The 24,234-nt window shown below is 40.2% G+C and overlaps 1 protein-coding gene across 2 annotated transcripts in view; it reads left to right on the top strand.

Moving 5' to 3' along the window:
• ADNP2 (ADNP homeobox 2) overlaps window positions 1-24,234 on the top strand; it is a 56,266-nt gene that overhangs the window by 9,011 nt on the left and 23,021 nt on the right. The window contains exon 3 of one of the 2 annotated variants that reach the window (XM_053714822.1): window positions 13,129-13,218. The exons of the other annotated variant lie outside the window; for it this stretch is intronic. Within the exon in view, the coding sequence (XP_053570797.1) occupies window positions 13,129-13,218 (90 nt within the window). The remainder of the gene's footprint in view (window positions 1-13,128; window positions 13,219-24,234) is intronic. 2 annotated transcript variants of the gene reach the window in all.

Genomic DNA, 24,234 nt, shown 5'->3' with positions numbered 1-24,234 from the left:
AATCTAGAAGCCAGATAATAAATATAAATAAATAGAGCTTACAAGGCCAGGTGGTGCCGCAGTGGAGCTGGTCATTACAGATTACATTGGCACTGCTGCTGCACCACCTGATCCTGTACGCTAAAAAAGGTTTTCTAAAAGAAATGAGGAAGAATACACAATGGTCAGAGCAAGAACCAGCTCTGCATCTAACATTGGCCCAAGCAACAATTGTACAACTCCCACCCCCAGACACACACAACACCATGCCTGCCCCTGTAGAAGTCTGTCTGGCATTCATCAGCGTGCTTCTACTACCAGCACTGCAGTAATGTGCTTGCAAGCTCTCTCAAGCATTTCCCTCTGTGCAATAAAATATTAAAAAGTGCTATGAGCAGAGGCACAGAGAGGAAAATACTTAAAGGGACATGAAACCCCAAATTTTTCTTTCATGATTCAGATAATGCATACAATTTTTAACAACTTTCCAATTTGCTTCCTTCTCTTGTTATCCTTTGCTGAAAGGTTTATATAGGCAAGCTCAGGAGCAGCAGAGAACCTAGGTTCTAGCTGTTGATTGGTGGCTGCATATATATATTGATTGTGATTGGCTCACCCATGTGTTCTGTTAAAAACTAGTAGTGCATTGCTGCTCCTTCAACAAATTAAACCAAGAGAATGAAACAGATTAGATAGAAGTAAATTAGAAAGTTGTTTAATATTGTATTCTCTATCTGAATCATGAAAGAACATTTTTGGGGTTCATGTACCTTTTTTTTTTTTTTTTTTTAAGAGCTTGGAATGTGCAGGGGTCTGAGGCATAAAATGTCAGCGCCAGCCTTCATTTTTGGCACCTAGATAAATCAAGCTCTGCTAAAGACAGAATGACTTTGTCAGCCAGGGCTTGAGAAATACCTTTTATTTCTGTATATATTAAGCCGTGGTAAAATAATAAATTACATATTTGGTGCTCACTGGTGCAGTCTACTAAACTACTCTCCTCTTCTTCTTTTTTTTTTTGTTTAAATGTAACCTACTTTCATTCCAACCCAATTTAAAATGATTGATACTTGATTACTTTTGTGAACCCCTGGTTTTGATGACTTGTACTGTTAAGACAGATATATGCTGCCTTACTTTCTGGCACTGTAGCAGCTTTGCTTAAGAACCCAATTTTTTTCTTTCATGACTCAGATTGAGCATGCAATTTAAATCAACTTTCTAATTTACTCCTATTATGTAATTCTGATTGGTGGATACATTCACCCACCAATAAACAAGTGCTGTCCAGGGTCCTGAACCACAAAAATAGATTAGATGTAGTCTTTTTCAAATAAAGATAGCAAGAGAATGAAGAAAAATAGATAATGGGAGTAAATTAGAAGGTTTCTTAAAATTGCATGCCCTATCTGAATAATGAGAAAACATTTGGGTTCAGTGTCCCTTTAATTGTTCTGAATGTAAATAGGTTTAAAAACAGTTTGAGGTAGCACTTAATCCCTTGAACACTGTCAAATTCTTACAATGACAGGATAATACACTAAAATATATTTTTTTTATGCTTATTTTATTGCATAATAAGGCTGTGGCCACAGAGCATCAGCAGCATGGTCTTAAGATGAAAACGTAGTTAAAGGAACATAAAAACAAGTTTGGATAACGACAAAATATAACATGTACTTCAATTACTTTACCTGCAAATGTATACTGCAGTGCCTCACCATTAACCCTTTCTTTTTAGTTTCTGGTTGTAAAGCTCTAACTCCCCCCACATTTCCTTCTATGGCTGTATCTATATCTATTTTTTTTGGTAGAATGCAAACGTGCATAGGGATTATCTGCTGGAGCATGTCTAGAAGCTGTGAACTCAGTTGAAATACAATGCCTGTGTCTAAACAGTGATAAGAGGGGTGGAGTTAGCTGCTCCAGGCAATTTAGCCATGTAATTAAAGGGACACTGTACCCAAAAAAATTCTTTTGTAATTCAGAAAGAGCATGCCATTTTAAGCAACTGTCTAATTTACTCCTATTATCAATTTTTCTTCGTTCTCTTGCTATCATTATTTGAAAAAGAAGGCATCTAAGCTTTTTTTTTGTTTCAGTACTCTGGACAGCACTTTTTTATTGGTGGATGAATTTATCCACCAATCAGCAAGGACAACCCAGGTTGTTCACAAAAATGGGCCGGCATCTAAACTTACATTATTGCATTTCAAATAAAAATACCAAGAGAATGAAGAAAATTTGATAATAGGAGTAAATTAGAAAGTTGCTTAAAATTTCATGCTCAATCTGAATCACGAAATAATTTTTTTGGGTACAGTGTCCCTTTAAGTTTGCTTATTTTTGAACAAAAAAAAAAAAAATACTTTCCACCAGCAATTTTTAAGCAAATTTTTTTTTATGCAAACAATTTTAAATAAATTAGCCCTTTTAGGATATGCACAGATCTCAACCTGTTTTATGGCACAATATACATCCCTATAAAGTGTGAGAAGCCCCTACCCTGTGACATTACATTTATTAAATCTGTTATAGTCAATACAGATATATTTTAACTACACCATGTGTTTTTACTGTCAATACTTGTATGCTTTTATACTAATACAAGCAATGAAAATGAACATCTCTATGTAAAAAATAAAAATGTTTTGCCTCAAAATTTCATCAACAGCCACATCCCATTGTAAAGGGACACTGAACTCAAATTTTTTCTTTCGTGAATCAGAGCACACAATTTTAAGCAACTTTCTAATTTACTCCTATTATCAAATTTTCTTCATTCTCTTTGTATCTTTATTTGAAAAGCAAGAATGTAAATTTAGATGCCGGCCCAATTTTTAATGAAAACAACCTGGGTTGTTCTTGCTGATTGGTGGATAAATTCACCCACTAATAAACAAGTGCTGCCCATGGTCTGAACCAAAAATGATCTGGCTCCTTAGCTTAGATGCCTTCTTTTTCAAATAAAGATAACAAGAGAACAAAGAAAAATTGATAATAGGAGTAAATTAGAAAGTTGCTTAAAATTGCATGCTCTATCTGAATCACGAAAGAAAACATTTCAGTTCAGTGTCCCTTTAAGCATCCAATCGGGATACATGCCCCAGGAATTGCAAGGGGAGCGTGTATTTGGCATGTGTAAAACAGTTACTTTATTTACCTCCTCAGTTTAAGGAAGTTTGCTATGAAATCTCATGAGATTTCAGTAAAATCCCACAATATCACTTGGGATGAAAGTGATAAAGCTGATTGTAGGCTCCCTGCTGACAGATTTCTGCACTTCCCCATACATTGATAATGTAATGAAGACGCATTCTACTGATCATGCAACATAAATGACAAGCTAATTTGTAGGAAATAGCTTAAAAATAATGTTATAAACTACCAAATGGCATCAGATCAATCAGCAAGGCTGTTTCATGAAAATACATTCATCCATGTCAGCTGTAGAACTGATCAAAGATTCCAATTATAAGTCAATTAAATTTTTCAGAAAAACGATACTTTTTTTCTACATTAAATCACTTTAATACAGTTTGACTAATTTAATTGAAATTTATTAATTACATTTTTTGTTTCATAGTTATGCAAGTTTGAAAATGTAAATATAAACTTTGTAAAAAACGTAAATATTTCTTTGTTTTGTGAATTGTAGCACAATGGCTGAGTAATCTATTTTAAAATGTGAATTAATGTAATTATTTTTATGCACTGCTTCCTGCTTGTTCAGTATTGGAAACTTGTTTCTCAACCCAAATCTGATTGTGCCTGGGTTATTCTTTTTTAGTGTGCTGTGAGACATTCGAGTCAACTCACAGCACTTCACTAAGCGAGCTAAGTTTTGTAATAAAGGGCTATGCATACTTCTAAGCCTAGTCCCGACTCTGCTACCTTGTGATAGGGTTAACTATGCTTTTAAGTTCACAATTTCCTTCTACAAACTAAATTGTTTTATTCAGTTGCAGTAGAAATGTTCCCCCAAATGCACACCTGTCAGAAACAGGGGAACTATATTAACAGAAAAACAAGTTAAATCAGTTTATTCTGCAACCTTTTAATTTCTTACCACAGAGTTCCACATATACTGGGTGCCATTGCTTTTTAAAAATGCTCGTGGTTAATGCCTTTATTTTGGGTGAAATGAGTGGCAGAATAGTCACTATAGCTATCTCCTCCTTTTCCTTCTCTTCTGCTTACACACATGGTAGCCAGTCGGGAAACACTTGCGTTGTTTAACCTTTTTAATGCCGTTCTATTCCTTTATAATTACACTGGGCTTTAGAGCCGTTATGACGGAATAGAACGTCATAGCCAACGGCTGTCCTGAAGCCTTCTGTGCTTACAGGATTTGATCGCGGTCTGAAGGGCGTTCCTAGGGTTGTAGGGATGCCCTCCAGACGCGATCCAATAATTGAAATCTCGCGATCGTGTGGTTTCAATTTGTCTACATCTGAACAGTTTTTCCCATGTAGACACTTTAACCCAGTCACGAAAGGGTTAATGTGGAAAAGGGGTTAAATCACAACTATGCATTTCAGGCAGGAGATAACATTTCTTCTCTGAGCGTAAACAGCAGTTATTTTAACCCCTTGATTGCCTGTTGGTTGTCACAAAAAGTTATATATTCTGTTTAGTAAAATGATTCAATCACTGCTGCTAGTGTCACACTGAAGCGATTTAACCCTTTGATTGCTGGTGTGTTGGGCATCAAAAGGGTTAAATTACCTGTGTGTTTGGAACAGCTATGTCCTTTTAATTACTCTAGATGTTCTGCGCTACCATGTGGAAGAAATCACTATTCTGTGTGACTGTGTATATTATTATTATTATTATTATTATTATTATTATTATTATTATTATTATTATTATTATTATTATTATTATTTCCAGCCATGGGTTTCACAGCCTTTTTTATACTCTAAAGATAACTGTTTCAAGGGGCAATACATTACTCCCTACTGGCTCGGCCTTCTATAATTAAAAGGACTCTAAAGTCAAAATTTAAATTTTCATGATTCAGATAGATCTGACCTCCCTAACAGGCCAGTTTTTTTTTTTTTTTTTTTTTTTAAGTATTACTTTGGATGAGAGCAGGTAAAGTGTTTACTAATCGGCTGATTATTTAACCTGTGCTCTAGTTCAGATATCCTCAAAATCTGGCCTCTTAGGGAGGCCTGAGGACAAGTTTTTAAAACCAATGAGGGAGATTGCAGTTTTAGGAGACTCTCCAATTTACATCCATTATCAAACTGCAGTCATTTTATATTTCCGAAGCACTAGAGTCTACTAAGCATGTGCAGAAAGTTCAGTGTATACGTCTGGTTGGCTGATGGCTGTCAGCATACATGGGGCTGGCAAATTTTGAAATTTATTGGTAAAAAAATCTGAAAAATTAGAGTAAGTGCTATTGCATTGCCTTTTTATCATCCACTTGATTATGCAATTCAAGCTAAAGAATATTGGCCAGACATCTTAGAGAGAGATCTCATCTAAAGCTACTTTGGACTTAGAGCTTAATGCAAAATGTTATGGTGGTACTTAATATTTCTCATATTTCCTAAAAAGTGATGTTCTTAAGATATGGGATATGAAATACTAGCAACAAATGAAATTTGTATGGTTTGTTTTTTGAGGATATCATGCTGAGATGTTGTCTAGAGCTGTGCTTGATAAATGTTCTCAAAATCTAGGAGCCCCAAGGCAGAAAATGCTGTGATGTGAGATGTCATTACAGAAAATACAGCATGTCTGCAAAAAGAATGGGACACATGCAGGAATTGTTAGCACTTTAACTTTGCTGCACTGTTCCATATTAGACTGTTCTATTCAAATAGATCTGCTCTGACTGCACTGTGTAAAGTTTCCTTGACACAGTGCATCCAGAGCAAAGTGCTGTTTAAAGTGAACAGTCAACTATGGAGTAGTGCTACAAAGCAGCAGTGCACTGATTGTTGACTAGCTCTGTTTTTACAACCCCAGTCTGCAAAACTCTACTCATAAGAACGTCTTACATTCAGAAATCAATGCGCCTTTTTATTACTACATTTCTATGTTAGACCAAGATTTTTTTATTTTTTTTTGTCTGCAGCTAATTTGCAATGAATTTTTGCTTTATTCCCCAGTTAAGCAACATAATTACAATTGATTGGTGCTTTTTATTTAAAAATTACCCTAATTTCCAAAAGTGAAAAAGTTTTACATTTGTGTGTGTATCTATCTATCTCTAATCTATTTTAAAGGAATTTCCAGATCTATGTAGAAGGGTACTCGCAAAGGAAGAGCACTATATGAAAGTGCTGGTATCGCAAGCTGGGCCTCTCAGTCTCCAGCTGACTGGCTGTCAGTGGCAAGTCAGTTAATTTTGATGAGCACTGAAACGAAAATTTGCAGGCTGAATATCAGTCACCATTTGACTGTATGTCTTTGGTCTCCCAGGGGGAATGGTGGTGGGTTCAGGAATCAAAGGACAGCTCCAAAGATGGTAAAATAAAAATGTTGTTAGTACATGCCTTGTACTACTTTATTTCTTTTCAAGTCTATACATATACCATCATCAGAATGTGTCACAATCAATTACAGATTGTATATCAGCAACATTTATTATTATAAGGTATTTGTAGAGCGCCAACATATTCCGCAGCACTTTAAACCTAGTCGGTATACAGGATAGCTTTTGTAGGGATCAAATGGGTAGAGGGCCCTGCCGAGAGTTTCACTGTTGTAGTCGGCTCTTATGAAGGCGATCTGCAAACAGCTGGGCTCATAGGCTTACATTCTAAGGGGTTCAAGGGCAAAGCAATGGAGTTAGGAAAGGTTAGTGTTGGTTGTAAGCATCCCTGAATAGTAGAGTTGTGTGTTTTTTTTTTATGGAGCGCTTGAAGCTGTTAAAACTAGGGGAGAGTCTTGTGGAGCGAGGCAGGGAGTTCCACAAGATGGGGGCCAGTCTGGAGAAGTCCTGTAGACGGGAATGTGAGGAGGTAACCAGAGAGGAGATCCTGAGCTGATCGAAGGGGATGGGAGGGAGGGAGAGTATCTGGAGGCAAGTTCTGAAATGTAGGGGGGAGCAGTGCAGTTGAGAGCTTTGTATGTCAGAGTGAGGATTTTGTGTTTAATCCTAGAAGCAAGAGGAAGCCAGTGAAGGTATTGGCAGAGAGGCGCAGCAGATGAAGAGCGACAAGTAAGGAAGATGAGCCTGGCAGAGGCATTAATAATGGATTGTAAAGGAGCTATGCTGCAGCTAGGTAGACCAGAGAGGATGGAGTTGCAGTAGTCAAGGTGGGAAAGGATGAGAGAGTGGATTAAAATTTTAGTTGTATCTTGTGTAAGGAAATGTCTAATTTTTGAGATGGTTTTTAAGGTAGAAGCGGCAGGCTTTAGTCAAGGACTGAATGTGAGGAGTGAAGGAAAGATCTGAGTCGTGTGACCCCAAGACATCGGGCATGTGGGGTAGGAGTAATGATGGAATTATCAACAGTTATAGAAATTATGGGGGTGGAGACTTTGGAAGAAAGGGGGAAAAATAAGGAGTTCAGTTTTGTAGAGATTTAGCTTAAGGTAGTGAGGACATCCAAGATGAGATATGAGAGACAGTTAGTGACACGGGTTAGTAAGGAAGGAAGGAGTTAGGAGAGAGGTAGATTTGGGTGTTATCGGCATACAAATGATATTGAAACCCATGGGACTTTATTAAGGAACCTAATGATGACGTGTAGATTTAAAAGAGATGGGGACCGAGGACAGAGCCTTGAGGTACCCCAACAGAAAGTGGTAATGGGGCAGAGGATGCTCTGGAGAAGGCTACACTAAATGTACGGTTAGTCAGATAGGAAGCTGTGTCGCAGATGCCAAAGGATTGCAGGGTTTGGAGCAGAAGAGGGTGGTCAACAGTGTCAAAGGCTGCAGACGGGTCAAGGAGGATAAGCAGAGAGAAGTGGTCTTTGGATTTTGCTGTAAGTAGGTCGTTGGTAACCTTGACAATTGCCGTCTCTGTAGAGTGATGGGGACAAAATCCAGATTGCAGTGGGTCAAGAAGAGAGTTTAGTGTAAGGAAATGGGATAGACGTGTGTGTACTAGCTTTTCGTGGAGCTTTGAGGCAAGAGGGAGTAAGGAGATAGGGCGGTAGTTGGATCGAGGGAAGGTTTTTTGAGGATAAGTGTGACCAGTGCATGTTTTAGAGATGAGGGAAATATACCAGTGCTTAGGGAGAGGTAGAAAATGTGAGTATGGGGGTGAGGGTAGAAGAGAGGGAGGGGAGTAGCTGTGAGCGGATGGGGTCGAGGGGACAGGTAGTGAGGTGGGAGGACCGTATAAGGGCAGAAACTTCATCCTCGTTAACAGGGGCCAAAGATCTGCATTTTTGGATATTTGGGGTTTGGATGATTGTGAGCTTTTTGGGGGTGGGAGATTGGTAGTATGTTGAGAGCTGATTTCACTTCTGATGGCGTCAATTTTGTTATTGAAGTGGCTGACAAAATCTTGAGCTGAGAGAGAGGTTGTATTAGGAGGTGGGGGTGGGCGGAGAAGAGTATTGAACGTGGAGAACAGACGTTTTGGGTTAGAGGAAAGAGTAGAGATGAGATTAGAGAAGTATTGTTGCTTATAGAGATTAAAGGCAGAATCGTAGGAGTTCAGGATGAACTTGTAGTGAAGAAAGTCAGCTGAACTCCGAGATTTCCTCCAGTGTCGCTCAGCAGTACAGGAACATCTGCGTAGGTACCGTGTCAGGAGTATGTCAGGGCTGAGGATGAGTGTGGTTTCTGAGCTTTGGTTGGAGGGGCCAGAGTGTCAATAACCGATGTAAGGGTAAAGTTATACTGGCAGATTGGTCAGGGCAGGAAAAGGAGGTGATGGATGAGAGGAGAGGTTTGAAAGAGCTAGCAAGCTGTTGCAGATCTAATGACTTAGTGCTTCTGTGAAGTTTTGTGTGAGGGGTAGAGGGAGGGAGTTGTAGGTAGGGAAGTGATGTTGCAAGTTTAGGAGATGGTCAGAGAGGGAAAGCGGAGTTTGTTAAATTTGAGAGTGCATCGATAGGTGAAAATTAGATCAAGGGAATGACCATCTTTGTGAGTGGGATAGTCAGTCCATTGTGACAGGCTGAAAGAGGAAGTGAGTTGAAGTTGTTTTGCAGAGGAGGCAGTGGGATTGTGAAGAGGGATGTTAAAGTCGCCAAGAATGAGGGCAGGGGTGTCTGAAAAAAGGAAATAAGGAAGCCAGGCAGCGAAGTGATCTAGAAATTGAGTTGGGGAGCCAGGGGGCGGTATATGACTGCAGCACGTATAGAGAGGGGAGAGAATAACCGAATCAGGTGTGCTTCAAATGAAGAAAATGTGAGTGAAGAGAAGGGCTGTATTTGTTGAAAGTTGCAATGAGAGGAAAGTAAAATACCAACACCACCTCCTTGTCTATTGCCAGACCTAGGAGTGTGGCTGAAATGGAGACCCCCATGTGACAGTACAGCAGTGAGCCAGGTTTCTGTAAGAGCCAGAAGGTTAAGAGAGTGAGAGATAAAGAGATCATAGATAGAAGTGAGCTTGTTGCAAACAGAGCGAGCGTTCCAGAGTGCACAAGTGAAGGGGGAGGTGGTTTTAGATGTAAGAGGAATGCGGTTAAGGTTACCAGAGTTTTGTTTATGAAGTATATTGAAAGGCACACAGGGATGTGAAAGGCTAGGAGGTTGTGAGGGACCAGGATTAGGGGATATATCACCAGCAGCTAGTATGAGCAAGAGTGAGATGAGAAGCAGATTTGCAGTAGTGAGACTGTTTTTGGACTGAAGTGCGAAAAAAAAAAAAAGTTTGTAAATGTACCTAGAATAATTGATGCAGTTTTAAAGTAATTTGGAATGTAGTTTTTTCAAACCATCTTTGAGAACTAAGCCTCAGTTGCTTCTTTCTTTTTATGTAATCCCAAACAGACTTGATTATGTTGATCAGGGCCATTCCATCACTGTCTTCAGCAACCTCACTTTGTTAGCGGAGTTTGGCTGTTCCTCATACAGTTGTATTCCTCCTACACTGCTGTTTCTTTTAGCGATTGTGTTTCAACATACTATTAAAGGGATACTGAACCCACATTTTTTATTCTTTCATGACTCAGAGCATGCAACTTTCTAATTTACTCCTATTTTTTTTCGTTCTCGTATCTTTATTTGAATGTAAACTTAGGAGCTGGCACATTTTTGGTTCAGTACCCCGGATTGCACTTGTTGTTTGGTAGCTGTATTTAGCCACCAATTAGCAAGCACTACCCAGGTGCTAAACCAAAGATGGGCCAACTCTTAAGCTTACATTCCTGCTTTTTCAAATAAAGATACCAAAAGAACAAAGAAAATTGATAATAGGATTAAATGAGAGCATGCAATTTTAAGCAACTATCTGAAAACATTTGTTCAGTATCCCTTTTAACCCCTTAACGACCACGGAAGTGCCTGGTACGTCAGGAGTTTCAAGTGCTGATCGTGATCGCTTCCAGACGCTTTCAGGGTATTGCAGCAATGCCTCAATATTGAGGCATCGTGCCATACCCTTAACTAAGCAACCGATACAGAGTGGCCCTCTCTGCATCGCCCAGTGATAGTGCTGATCGTTGGTGACGGGTGGTTGGCTTATCGCGGGAGGGTGTGAAGAGGCGGGTGGGACTGCCTCGCTACATCACGGCAGTGAATGGGGAGGAAGGAGGAGAGGGATCATATGTGGGATCCATGTCTGTAAAGGGATCGAGGAGGGGGGGGGCAGCTACACTATGGGGGGAAAATTGTTTTTCTTTTAAAAAATAATTTAGAGACAGCTGACAGTACATAAGATGGCCGCAAATAGAGGGGGAAGGGTTAGAGAGCTGTTTGGGGGCTCAGGGAGGTTGGGGGGTAAGGGGGGGGAACCTACACTGCAGAAAATATGTAATAAATTAAAAAACCCAAAAACTTTTATTTTTATACTGGCAGACTTTCTGCCAGTACTTAAAGGGACATAAACAGTTTGAGATCTGTGCATATCATAAAAGGGCTAATTAAAGGGACACTGAATCCAATTTTTTTTCTTTCATGATTCAGATTGAGCATGCAATTTTAAGCAACTTTCTAATTTATTCCTATTATCATTTTTTTCATCATTCTCTTTCTATCTTTATTTGAAAAGCAAGAATGTAAATTTAGATGCCCGCTTATGTTTGGTTCACACTGGGTTCTTGCTGATTGGTAGGTAACAAGTGTTGTCCAAGGTACTGAATTAAAAATTGGCTAGCTCCTTAGCTTAGATGCCTTCTTTTTCAAATAAAGATAGCAAGAGAACAAAGAAAATTGATAATAGGAGTACATTATAAAGTTTCTTAAAATTGCATGCTCTATCTGAATCCTGAAAGAAAAAACATTGGGTTTACTATCCCTTTAATTAAAAATAGTTTGCATAAAAAATTGTTTCAAAATTGATGGCAAGTATTTTAAAATTTTCAAAAATAAACAAACAAAATGAATTACATAGCTAAGCTGCCTGGGACAGGCAACTCCACCTCCCCTTATCAGTGTTTAGACACAGGCATTGTATTTCAATGAGTTCATAGCTTCTATGCATGCTCCAGCAGATAATCCCTATTCACTTTTGTATTCTACCAAAAGCAACCATAGATATAGATAGTCGTAAAAGGAGTTGTGGGGGGGGGGGGGAGTAAGAGCTTTATAATTCAGAAACTAGAAAAGGGTTAATGGCGAGGCACTGCAGTATAAATTTGCAGGTGAAGTAATTTAAAGTACATATTATATTTTGTCTCTATCCCAACTTGTTTTATGTCTCTTTAAAATGGGAGTGACCTTTTGAGGTGTGGGGGAGGGAAGAGAGCTGTTTGAGAGGGATCAGGGGTGGGAGGCTGAACTCTACATCAAAGCTAAAAATTAACCCTACAAGCTACGCAATTAACCTCTTTACTGCTGGGCATAATAAGTGTGGTGCGCAGCGGCATTTAGCGGCCTTCTAAATACCAAAAAGCAATGCCAAAGTCATATGTCTGCTATTTCTGAACAAAGGGGATCCCAGAGAAGTATTTACAACCATTTGTGCCATAATTGCACAATCTGTAAATAATTTCAGTGAGAAACCTATAATTTGTGAAAACGTTAACTATTTTTTTTTTTTTATTTGATCGCATTTGGCAGTGAAATGGTGACATGAAATATACCAAAATAGGCCTAGATCAATACTTTAGGTTGTCTACTAAAAACAAATATATACATGTGAAGGGTTATTCAGGGATTCCTGACAGATATCAGTGTTGCAATGTAACTATTGCTTATTTTGAGGAAAAAATGGTTTGGAAATAGCAAAATGCTACTTGTACTTATTGCCCTATAACTTGCAAAGAACGTGTAAACATTGGGCATTTCTAAACTCAAGACAAAATTTAGAAACTATTTAGCATGGAAGTTTTTTTGGTGGTTGTAGTTGTGTAACAGATTTTGGGGGTCAAAGTTAGAAAAGGTGTTTTTTTTTTTTTTTTTTTTTCTTTCTATTTTTTAATCCTACTTTATAAAAAAAATGTATAGTAAATTATCCGAAACTGATACAATCAGGATGATAGATGGCCCCTGCTAGTGGCCAATTGGCTGCCGGTGAGCAGGGGTGGCATTGCACGAGCATTTCAACAGAAATGCTTGTACAATATTATACGCTGTACCATTAATAAATTTACCCCAGTCCATGGTTCGCAGGCAGCAAACTTAGGATATAGATATCTCATGCAAAAGAAGCGCACTCCAATGGGGATTAATTTCCAGATGATCACTTTAATGTGAATGTTTTTGGGCCACAAAACCCGTCCTCGGACATACAAAGTGTGTGTGTATATGTATGTATGTACGTATGTGTATAATATTTATTTTTGTAAGCCTGGTAAATATACATAAGTCTTACCTGGTGATCTCCTTAGTTATAAAAAACATTCATTTGTACTTGATTATTTTTGTTAACTCAGGTAGAACCTTGCTTTCCCCAATGACAAGCTTGTGTTTGAGTTGATTGACTGTGAGGGACATTTTGGGATGCAGGGTTTTCTGCTTTGCATGAAGTGTGTTGATTTATATTTTGAAGGCATAGTGAAGCTTGCATTTCTTTTTTTAATACAAAGGATCAAAAAACATTTTTTTTGTTTTTGTTTTTTAGGAAACCAACAGTTATTATCCAGGAGACAATCTTTTTTCCAGTACATCATGGGAGGAGGTCTCGCTTTGGGAATCTGTTGGACGCAGAAATGTATGTTTAACATTAGTGATAGGTAGTAGAGTAGCATCAAGTATTTTGGATCAGTAAATTTTTGGTAGAGGCATATGAGGAGTGAAATTGTTTTGGCAAAGATTCAGTGAGCCAACACGTATATAAACAAAATAAGTATTTATTGTGATCTTCTTTTTTTTGTTAACTGTGCATTTGCTTTAACCTTATTTCAGTGAAATGTGTAAATTCAAAATGAATTAGAAAGTTTTAGTTTTTGTTACAAACTTAGACTTTATTGTATATTTTGTTGATGTTGTTGCTTTGTGAAAGCGAATTCTACTGGTTTTCATTTTACTTAGTTTTGAACCATAGGCGTTATTACTGAATATTAGGAATGCTATTTAAGCATCAGACCTGCAAGTTTAAATTGGTGGTAATGGATTTTTTTTTTTATTTTTTTTTTATGTAAGGTTTCTGTTTCCAGTATGAAACTTATGGGTAAAAGTTGTTATAGACAAAGACCCTCCCTTGATGTCACTGCCATAATTAATTTTGTAGAATGTCTAGGCTTGCTAATTTGATTGTACCTATCCTTGTCTACAAGGAAGGTCTTATGGAGTACAGCTGTTTGTAAATATTTTGTAGAATAGATTGGGGATGTTTACAGAGCTGGAATGGAATCTGAATACAAAGATTTCTTGCTTGCAACATCTGTTCAATAGCTAAACTACAACTACCTCCAATCGGGGGTTCTTTCTACAGAAGACTAAGCTGGTTACAGTCAAAATGTTAGTACAAATGTCATTGTTTTGTAGTTGTTGGTTGAGACCATATAGGGAAAGATACGTACAAGGGTTATCCTTGATAAGTCTGCCGTGTGCATTTCCAGTTCTAAGAATTATACAATTCACACTTCTCAACGTTAAATTACATGAAAAGTGGCAAAATTAATAATAAAACTATTTTAGTTGAAATGATTTTTATTGGGTGCAAAAATTAACATAATAAATGAAAAAACATTACAGAATTTAAGTCATGGCCACCATTGACCCGCCCCACATTGGGTGCATAACTATTGCAAATTATATAGATAATATAATAAAACTATTTTAAATTAAAACCTAGAGGTGAGAGAGCCACAGCTACAAGAATTCTAGATTTTTGGTTTATACTTCTTTATAATTTTAGCGGACTACAAAGTTTTAGAAACCTCTATTAGCATTGACTTATGGAGGCTGATTTACCATTGCCCGAATTGGCCCCAATGGATGGAAACAGGAGTTAAAGTAAAGTGAATGTAAATTTTGATGATAAAGTGCCTGTTTTTTAAAAATTTGATTAAAAACCGGGGTGCTTTAATTAATCAAAATTTACATTTCACTCCTGTTGTGAAAAAAAAAAAACTTACCTTTTTTTTAATCTTGACATCAGCTCCAGCTTCCTCCACCCGTTGCAAAGTCTCTTCCTGGGTCTAAAATGAGGAATCGGGCTTCCTCCAATCACGGCTTTGAATCGGTCACTGATTCCCCCGGGGGGATTGGAGGATGACCTATCCATCATTTCTGACATCAGAAATGGCTTGCGACGACCGTAGGAAGCTGGGGCTGCTGTGAAGATTAAAAGGTACGTTTTTTGTTTTTTTCACAACAGGCGTGAAATGTAAATTTCTCTAACATTGGTGTGTCCGGTCCACGGCGTCATCCTTACTTGTGGGAATATCTCTTCCCCAACAGGAAATGGCAAAGAGTCGCAACAAAGCTGGCCATATAGTCCCTCCTAGGCTCCGCCCACCCCAGTCATTCTCTTTGCCATTGCACAGGCAACATCTCCACGGAGATGGTTAAGAGTATGTGGTGTTTAGTTGTAGTTTTTTATTCTACTATCAAGAGTTTGTTATTTTAAAATAGTGCTGGTATGTACTATTTACTCTGAAACAGAAAAAGATGAAGAATTCTGTTTGAGAGGAAGATGATTTTAGCAGACAGTAACTAAAATCCCTTGCTGTTTCCACATAGGACTGTTGAGATGAAGTAACTTCAGTTGGGGGAAACAGCAGACTTTTCTACTTAAGGTATGACTAGCCATATTTCTAACAAGACTGTAATGCTGGAAGGCTGTCATTTCCCCTCATGGGGACCGGTAAGCCATTTTCTTAGTCTCAAGCAGAATAAAGGGCTTAATATGGGCTATAAAACTGGTAGACACTTTTATGGGCAAAATCGATTGCTTTTTTTGGGCATTTTATGCATGTTTATGCTGGTATTTCACACTTATAAACTTGGGGAACGTTTTTTAACGTCAGGCACTATGTTGGACACCTTTTCCAGACAGGAAGGGCCTTCCCAGTTGTAGGCTGAGCCTCATTTTCGCGCCATTACTGCGCAGTTGGAAAAGTTCCTAGAAGGCGTCATTTGGTATCGTATTCCCCTCTGGGCTTGGTAAAGTCGCAGCAAAGGCTGTAGCTGGGACTGTAGAGGGGTTAAAACTGTAACCGGCTCCGGTTTCGTTATTTTAAGGGTTAAAGCTCTGAAAATTGGTGTGCAATACCTTTAATGCTTTAAGACACTGGTGAAATTTTGGTAAATTTTGAACAATTCCATCATATTTTTTCACATATTCAGTAATAAAGTGTGCTCTGTTTAAAATTTAAAGAGACAGTAACGGTTTTGTTTTAAAACGGTTTTTGTGCTTTACTGACAAGTTTAAGCCTGTTTAACATGTCTGTGCCTTCAGATAAGCTATGTTCTATATGTATGAAAGTCAATGTGTCTCCCCCTTCAAAATTATGTGATAATTGTGCCATAGCGTCCAAACAAAGTAAGGACAGTACTGTCACAGATAATGAAGTTGCCCAAGATGATTCATCAGATGAAGGGAGTAGACATGGTTCTACATCATCTCCTTCTGTGTCTATACCAGTTTTGCCCACGCAGGAGGCCCCTAGTACTTCTAGCGCGCCAATGCTTATTACCATGCAACAATTGACGGCTGTAATGGATAACTCCATAGCAAATATTTTATCCAAAATACCTGCATATCAGAGAAAGCGCGATTGCTCTGTTTTAAACACTGAAGAGCAGGAGGGCGCTGATGATAATTGTTCTGTCATACCCTCACACCAATCTGAAGGGGCCATGATGGAGGTTTTGTCAGATGGGGAAATTTCAGATTCAGGAAAAATTTCTCAACAAGCTGAACCTGATGTTGTGACATTTAAATTTAAATTAGAACATCTCCGCGCACTGCTTAAGGAGGTGTTATCTACTCTGGATGATTGTGACAACCTGGTCATTCCAGAAAAATTATGCAAGATGGACAAGTTCCTAGAGGTTCCGGTGCACCCCGACGCTTTTCCTATACCCAAGCGGGTGGCGGACATAGTGAATAAGGAGTGGGAGAAGCCCGGCATACCTTTTTGTTCCCCCTCCTATATTTAAGAAATTATTTCCTATGGTCGACCACAGAAAGGACTTATGGCAGACAGTCCCTAAGGTCGAGGGGGCAGTTTCTACTCTAAACAAGCGCACTACTATTCCTATCGAGGATAATTGTGCTTTCAAAGATCCTATGGATAAAAAATTGGAGGGTTTGCTTAAAAAGATTTTTGTACAGCAAGGTTACCTTCTACAACCCATTTCGTGCATTGTTCCTGTCACTACAGCAGCGTGGTTCTGGTTCGAGGAACTAGAAAAGTCGCTCAGTAGAGAGACTCCATATGAGGAGGTTATGGACAGAGTTCACGCACTTAAGTTGGCTAACTCTTTTTTATTTTAGATGCCGCTTTGCAATTAGCTAGATTAGCGGCGAAAAATTCAGGGTTTGCAATTGTGGCGCGCAGAGCGCTTTGGCTAAAGTCTTGGTCAGCGGATGTATCATCCAAGACAAAATTGCTTAATATCCCCTTCAAGGGTAAAACTCTCTTTGGGCCAGAATTGAAAGAGATTATCTCAGACATCACTGGGGGAAAGGGCCACGCCCTCCCACAAGATAGGCCTTTCAAAGCCAAGAATAAGTCTAATTTTCGTTCCTTTCGTAATTTCAGGAACGGACCGGCCTCTAATTCTGCATCCTCTAAGCAAGAGGGTAATGCCTCACAGACCAAACCAGCCTGGAAACCGATGCAAGGCTGGAACAAGGGTAAGCAGGCCAAGAAGCCTGCCGCTGCTAACAAAACAGCATGAAGGAGTAGCCCCCGATCTGGGACCGGATCTAGTGGGGGGCAGACTCTCTCTCTTTGCTCAGGCTTGGGCAAGAGATGTTCAGGATCCCTGGACGCTAGAAATAGTTTCTCAGGGTTATCTTCTGGAATTCAAGGAACTACCCCCAAGGGGAAGGTTCCACATGTCTCACTTATCCTCAAACCAAATAAAGAGACAGGCGTTCTTACATTGTGTAGAAGACCTGTTACAGATGGGAGTGATACACCCAGTTCCAATGACGGAACAAGGAATGGGATTTTACTCAAATCTGTTCGTAGTTCCCAAAAAAGAGGGAACCTTCAGACCAATTCTGGATTTAAAGATCCTAAACTAATTTCTCAGGGTGCCATCGTTGAAAATGGAAACCATTCGAACGATTCTACCTACTATCCAGGAAGGTCAATTTATGACTACTGTGGATCTAAAGGATACGTACCTACATATTCCTATCCACAAAGAACATCATCAGTTCCTAAGGTTCGCCTTTCTGGACAAACATTACCAGTTTGTGGCCCTCCCATTCGGGTTAGCCACTGCTCCCAAGGATTTTCACAAAGGTACTCGGGTCCCTTCTAGCGGTTCTAAGACCGAGGGGCATTGCAGTAGTACCATACTTGGACGACATTCTAATACAAGTGTCTTCCCTTTCAAGAGCAAAGGCTCATACAGACATCGTTCTGGCCTTTCTCAGATCTCACGGATGGAAGGTGAACATAGAAAAAAGTTCTGTCTCCGTCGACAAGAGTTCCCTTCTTGGGAACAATAATAGATTCCTTAGAAATGAGGATTTTTCTGACAGATGTCAGAAAATCAAAACTTCTAAGCACTTGTCAAGTTCTTCATTCTGTTCCACGTCCTTCCATAGCTCAGTGCATGGAAGTAGTGGGGTTGATGGTTGCAGCAATGGACATAGTTCCTTTCTTCTGTTATGTGTGATCAGTCCACGGGTCATCATTACTTCTGGGATATAACTCCTCCCCAACAGGAAATGCAAGAGGATTCACCCAGCAGAGCTGCATATAGCTCCTCCCCTCTACGTCACTCCCAGTCATTCTCTTGCACCCAGCAACTAGATAGGATGTGTGAGAGGACTATGGTGATTATACTTAGTTTTTTATAACTTCAATCAAAAGTTTGTTATTTTACAATAGCACCGGAGCGTGTTATTGCCTCTCTGGCAGAGTTTGAAGAAGAATCTACCAGAGTTTTTTTCTATGATTTTAACCGGAGTAGTTAAGATCATATTGCTGTTTCTCGGCCATCTGAGGGAGGTAAAAGCTTCAGATCAGGGGACAGCGGGCAGATGAATCTGCATTGAGGTATGTAGCAGTTTTTATTTTCTGAATGGAATTGATGAGAAAATCCTGCCATACCGTTATAATGACATGTATGTATACTCTACACTCAGTATTCTGGGGATGGTATTTCACCGGAATTACTCTGTTAAAAAGTACATTAAACCTTTTAATAGGTATTTATTATGTTAAACGTTTTTGCTGGAATGTAGAATCGTTTGCATTTTCTGAGGTACTGAGTGAATAAATTTGGGCATTATTTTTCCACTTGGCAGTTGCTTGTTTTAATTGTGACAGTTTCTTTTCTCTCTCACTGCTGTGTGTGAGGGGGAGGGGCCGTTTTTGGCGCTCTTTGCTACGCATCAAAAAATTCCAGTCAGTTTCTCTTGTATTTCCTGCATGATCCGGTTCATCTCTAACAGATCTCAGGGGTCTTCAAACTTCTTTGGAGGGAGGTAGATTCTCTCAGCAGAGCTGTGAGACTTATATATTGACTGTGATTAAAAACGTTGCTCTGTAATTTAATTATTGTTACTTTACTAATGGGAACAAACCTTTGCTAAAAGTTGTGTTGCTTTTAAGGATTGATGCTATAACTGTTTTTCAGTTCATTATTTCAACTGTCATTTAATCGTTTAGTGCTCTTTGAGGCACAGTACGTTTTTGTTAAATAAGATTGTAACCAAGTTGCAAGTTTATTGCTAGTGTGTTAAACATGTCTGATTCAGAGGAAGATATCTGTGTCATTTGTTCCAATGCCAAGGTGGAGCCCAATAGAAATTTATGTACTAACTGTATTGATGCTACTTTAAATAAAAGCCAATCTGTACAAATTGAACAAATTTCACCAAACAGCGAGGGGAGAGTTATGCCGACTAACTCGCCTCACGTGTCAGTACCTGCATCTCCCGCCCGGGAGGTGCGTGATATTATGGCGCCTAGTACATCTGGGCGGCCATTACAGATAACATTACAAGATATGGCTACGGTTATGACTGAAGTTTTGGCTAAATTACCAGAACTAAGAGGCAAGCGTGATCACTCTGGGGTGAGAACAGAGTGCGCTGATAATACTAGGGCCATGTCTGATACTGCGTCACAGCTTGCAGAACATGAGGACGGAGAGCTTCATTCTGTGGGTGATGGTTCTGATCCAAACAGATTGGATTCAGATATTTCAAATTTTAAATTTAAATTGGAGAACCTCCGTGTATTACTAGGGGAGGTTTTAGCGGCTCTTAATGATTGTAACACTGTTGCAATACCAGAAAAATTGTGTAGGTTGGATAAATACTTTGCGGTACCGGCGAGTACTGACGTTTTTCCTATACCTAAGAGACTAACTGAAATTGTTACTAAGGAGTGGGATAGACCCGGTGTGCCGTTCTCACCCCCTCCAATATTTAGAAAGATGTTTCCAATAGACGCCACCACACGGGACTTATGGCAAACGGTCCCTAAGGTGGAGGGAGCAGTTTCTACTCTTGCTAAGCGTACCACTATCCCGGTGGAGGATAGCTGTGCTTTTTCAGATCCAATGGATAAAAAATTAGAGGGTTACCTTAAGAAAATGTTTGTTCAACAAGGTTTTATATTGCAACCCCTTGCATGCATCGCGCCGATTACGGCTGCGGCAGCATTTTGGATGGAGTCTCTGGAAGAGAACCTTAGTTCAGCTACGCTGGACGACATTACGGACAGGCTTAGAGTCCTTAAACTAGCTAATTCATTCATTTCGGAGGCCGTAGTACATTTAACCAAACTTACGGCTAAGAACTCAGGATTCGCCATTCAGGCACGTAGGGCGCTGTGGCTAAAATCCTGGTCAGCTGATGTAACTTCTAAGTCCAAATTACTTAATATACCTTTCAAGGGGCAAACTTTATTTGGGCCCGGTTTGAAAGAAATTATCGCTGACATTACAGGAGGTAAGGGCCACGCCCTACCTCAAGACAAAGCCAAAGCTAAGGCTAGACAGTCTAATTTTCGTCCCTTTCGGAATTTCAAAGCAGGAGCAGCATCAACTTCCACTGCACCAAAACAGGAAGGAGCTGTTGCTCGTTACAGACAAGGCTGGAAACCTAACCAGTCCTGGAATAAGGGCAAGCAGGCCAGGAAACCTGCTGCTGCCCCAAAGACAGCATGAATCGAGGGCCCCCGATCCGGGACCGGATCTAGTGGGGGGCAGACTCTCTCTCTTCGCCCAGGCCTGGGCAAGAGATGTTCAGGATCCCTGGGCGCTAGAGATCATATCTCAGGGATACCTTCTAGACTTCAAATTCTCTCCCCCAAGAGGGAGATTTCATCTGTCAAGGTTGTCAACAAACCAGATAAAGAAAGAAGCGTTTCTACGCTGTGTACAAGATCTGTTATTAATGGGAGTGATCCATCCGGTTCCGCGGTCGGAACAAGGACAAGGGTTTTACTCAAACCTGTTTGTGGTTCCCAAAAAAGAGGGAACTTTCAGGCCAATCTTGGATTTAAAGATCCTAAACAAATTCCTAAGAGTTCCATCGTTCAAAATGGAAACTATTCGGACAATCTTACCCATGATCCAAAAGGGTCAGTACATGACCACAGTGGATTTAAAGGATGCCTACCTTCACATACCGATTCACAAAGATCATTACCGGTATCTAAGGTTTGCCTTCTTAGACAGGCATTACCAGTTTGTAGCTCTTCCATTCGGATTGGCTACGGCTCCAAGAATCTTCACAAAGGTTCTGGGTGCCCTTCTGGCGGTACTAAGACCGCGAGGAATTTCGGTAGCTCCGTACCTAGACGACATTCTGATACAAGCTTCAAGCTTTCAAACTGCCAAGTCTCATACAGAGTTAGTTCTGGCATTTCTAAGGTCGCATGGATGGAAAGTGAACGAAAAGAAGAGTTCTCTTTTTCCTCTCACAAGAGTTCCATTCCTGGGGACTCTTATAGATTCTGTAGAAATGAAGATTTATCTGACAGAAGACAGATTAACAAAGCTTCTAAATGCATGCTGTGTCCTTCATTCCATTCAACTCCCGTCAGTAGCTCAATGCATGGAGGTGATCGGCTTAATGGTAGCAGCAATGGACATAGTACCCTTTGCACGTCTACATCTCAGACCGCTGCAATTGTGCATGCTGAGTCAGTGGAATGGGGATTACTCAGACTTGTCCCCTACTCTGAATCTGGATCAAGAGACCAGAAACTCTCTTCTATGGTGGCTTTCTCGGCCACATCTGTCCAGGGGGATGCCATTCAGCAGGCCGGACTGGACAATTGTAACAACAGACGCCAGCCTACTAGGTTGGGGCGCTGTCTGGAATTCTCTGAAGGCTCAGGGACAATGGAATCAGGAGGAAAGTCTCCTGCCAATAAACATTCTGGAATTAAGAGCAGTTCTCCATGCCCTTCGGGCTTGGCCCCAGTTAAAAACTCGGGGGTTCATCAGGTTTCAGTCGGACAACATCACGACTGTAGCTTACATCAACCATCAAGGAGGGACAAGAAGCTCCCTAGCAATGATGGAAGTATCAAAGATAATTCGCTGGGCAGAGTCTCACTCTTGCCACCTGTCAGCAATCCACATCCCGGGAGTGGAGAACTGGGAGGCGGATTTCTTGAGTCGCCAGACTTTTCATCCGGGGGAGTGGGAGCTTCATCCGGAGGTCTTTGCCCAAATACTTCGACGTTGGGGCAAACCAGAGATAGATCTCATGGCGTCTCGCCAGAACGCCAAACTTCCTCGCTACGGGTCCAGATCCAGGGATCCGGGAGCGGTTCTGATAGATGCCTTGACAGCACCTTGGAACTTCGGGATGGCTTATGTGTTTCCACCCTTCCCGCTGCTTCCTCGATTGATTGCCAAAATCAAACAGGAGAGAGCATCAGTGATTCTAATAGCGCCTGCATGGCCACGCAGGACTTGGTATGCAGATCTAGTGGACATGTCATCCTGTCCGCCTTGGTCTCTACCTCTAAGACAGGACCTTCTGATACAGGGTCCATTCAAACATCAAAATCTAACTTCTCTGAAGCTGACTGCTTGGAAATTGAACGCTTGATTTTATCAAAACGTGGTTTTTCTGAGTCGGTTGTTGATACCCTGATACAGGCTAGGAAGCCTGTTACCAGAAGGATTTACCATAAGATATGGCGTAAATACCTATACTGGTGCGAATCCAAAGGTTACTCCTGGAGTAAGGTTAGGATTCCTAGGATATTGTCCTTTCTACAAGAAGGTTTAGAAAAGGGTTTATCGGCTAGCTCATTAAAGGGACAGATCTCAGCTCTGTCCATCTTGTTACACAGGCGTCTGTCAGAAAATCCAGACGTCCAGGCTTTTTGTCAGGCTTTAGCTAGGATCAAGCCTGTGTTTAAAACTGTTGCTCCGCCATGGAGTTTAAACTTAGTTCTTAACGTTTTACAGGGTGTTCCGTTTGAACCCCTTCATTCCATTGATATAAAATTGTTATCTTGGAAAGTTCTGTTTTTAATGGCTATTTCCTCGGCTCGAAGAGTCTCTGAGTTATCAGCCTTACATTGTGATTCTCCTTATCTGATTTTTCACTCAGACAAGGTAGTTCTGCGTACTAAACCTGGATTCTTACCCAAGGTAGTCACTAACAGGAATATCAATCAAGAGATTGTTGTTCCATCCTTGTGTCCAAATCCTTCTTCAAAGAAGGAACGTCTTCTACACAATCTGGATGTAGTTCGTGCCCTCAAGTTCTACTTGCAGGCAACTAAGGATTTTCGACAAACGTCTTCCCTGTTTGTCGTGTATTCTGGTCAGAGGAGAGGTCATAAGGCTTCGGCTACCTCTCTCTCCTTCTGGCTTCGTAGCATAATTCGTTTAGCCTATGAGACTGCTGGACAGCAGCCTCCTGAAAGAATTACAGCTCATTCTACTAGAGCTGTGGCTTCCACTTGGGCCTTTAAGAATGAGGCCTCTGTTGAACAGATTTGCAAGGCTGCAACTTGGTCTTCGCTTCATACTTTTTCCAAATTTTACAAATTTGACACTTTTGCTTCTTCGGAGGCTATTTTTGGGAGAAAGGTTCTTCAGGCAGTGGTTCCTTCTGTATAATGAGCCTGCCTATCCCTCCCGTCATCCGTGTACTTTTGCTTTGGTATTGGTATCCCAGAAGTAATGATGACCCGTGGACTGATCACACATAACAGAAGAAAACATAATTTATGCTTACCTGATAAATTCCTTTCTTCTGTTGTGTGATCAGTCCACGGCCCGCCCTGTTTTTTAAGGCAGGTATATATCTTTTAAATTATACTCCAGTCACCACTTCACCCTTGGTTTCTCCTTTCTCGTTGATTCTTGGTCGAATGACTGGGAGTGACGTAGAGGGGAGGAGCTATATGCAGCTCTGCTGGGTGAATCCTCTTGCATTTCCTGTTGGGGAGGAGTTATATCCCAGAAGTAATGATGACCCGTGGACTGATCACACAACAGAAGAAAGGAATTTATCAGGTAAGCATAAATTATGTTTTTGCGCAAATTCATCTAAGACCATTACAACTGTTCATGCTGAAACAGTGGAATGGGGACTATACAGACTTGT

Source organism: Bombina bombina, chromosome 5 (assembly GCF_027579735.1).
Source record: "Bombina bombina isolate aBomBom1 chromosome 5, aBomBom1.pri, whole genome shotgun sequence".
In the NCBI taxonomy this organism is placed as follows: Eukaryota; Metazoa; Chordata; class Amphibia; order Anura; family Bombinatoridae; genus Bombina; species Bombina bombina.
This window is presented reverse-complemented; position numbering and strand designations above follow the sequence as displayed.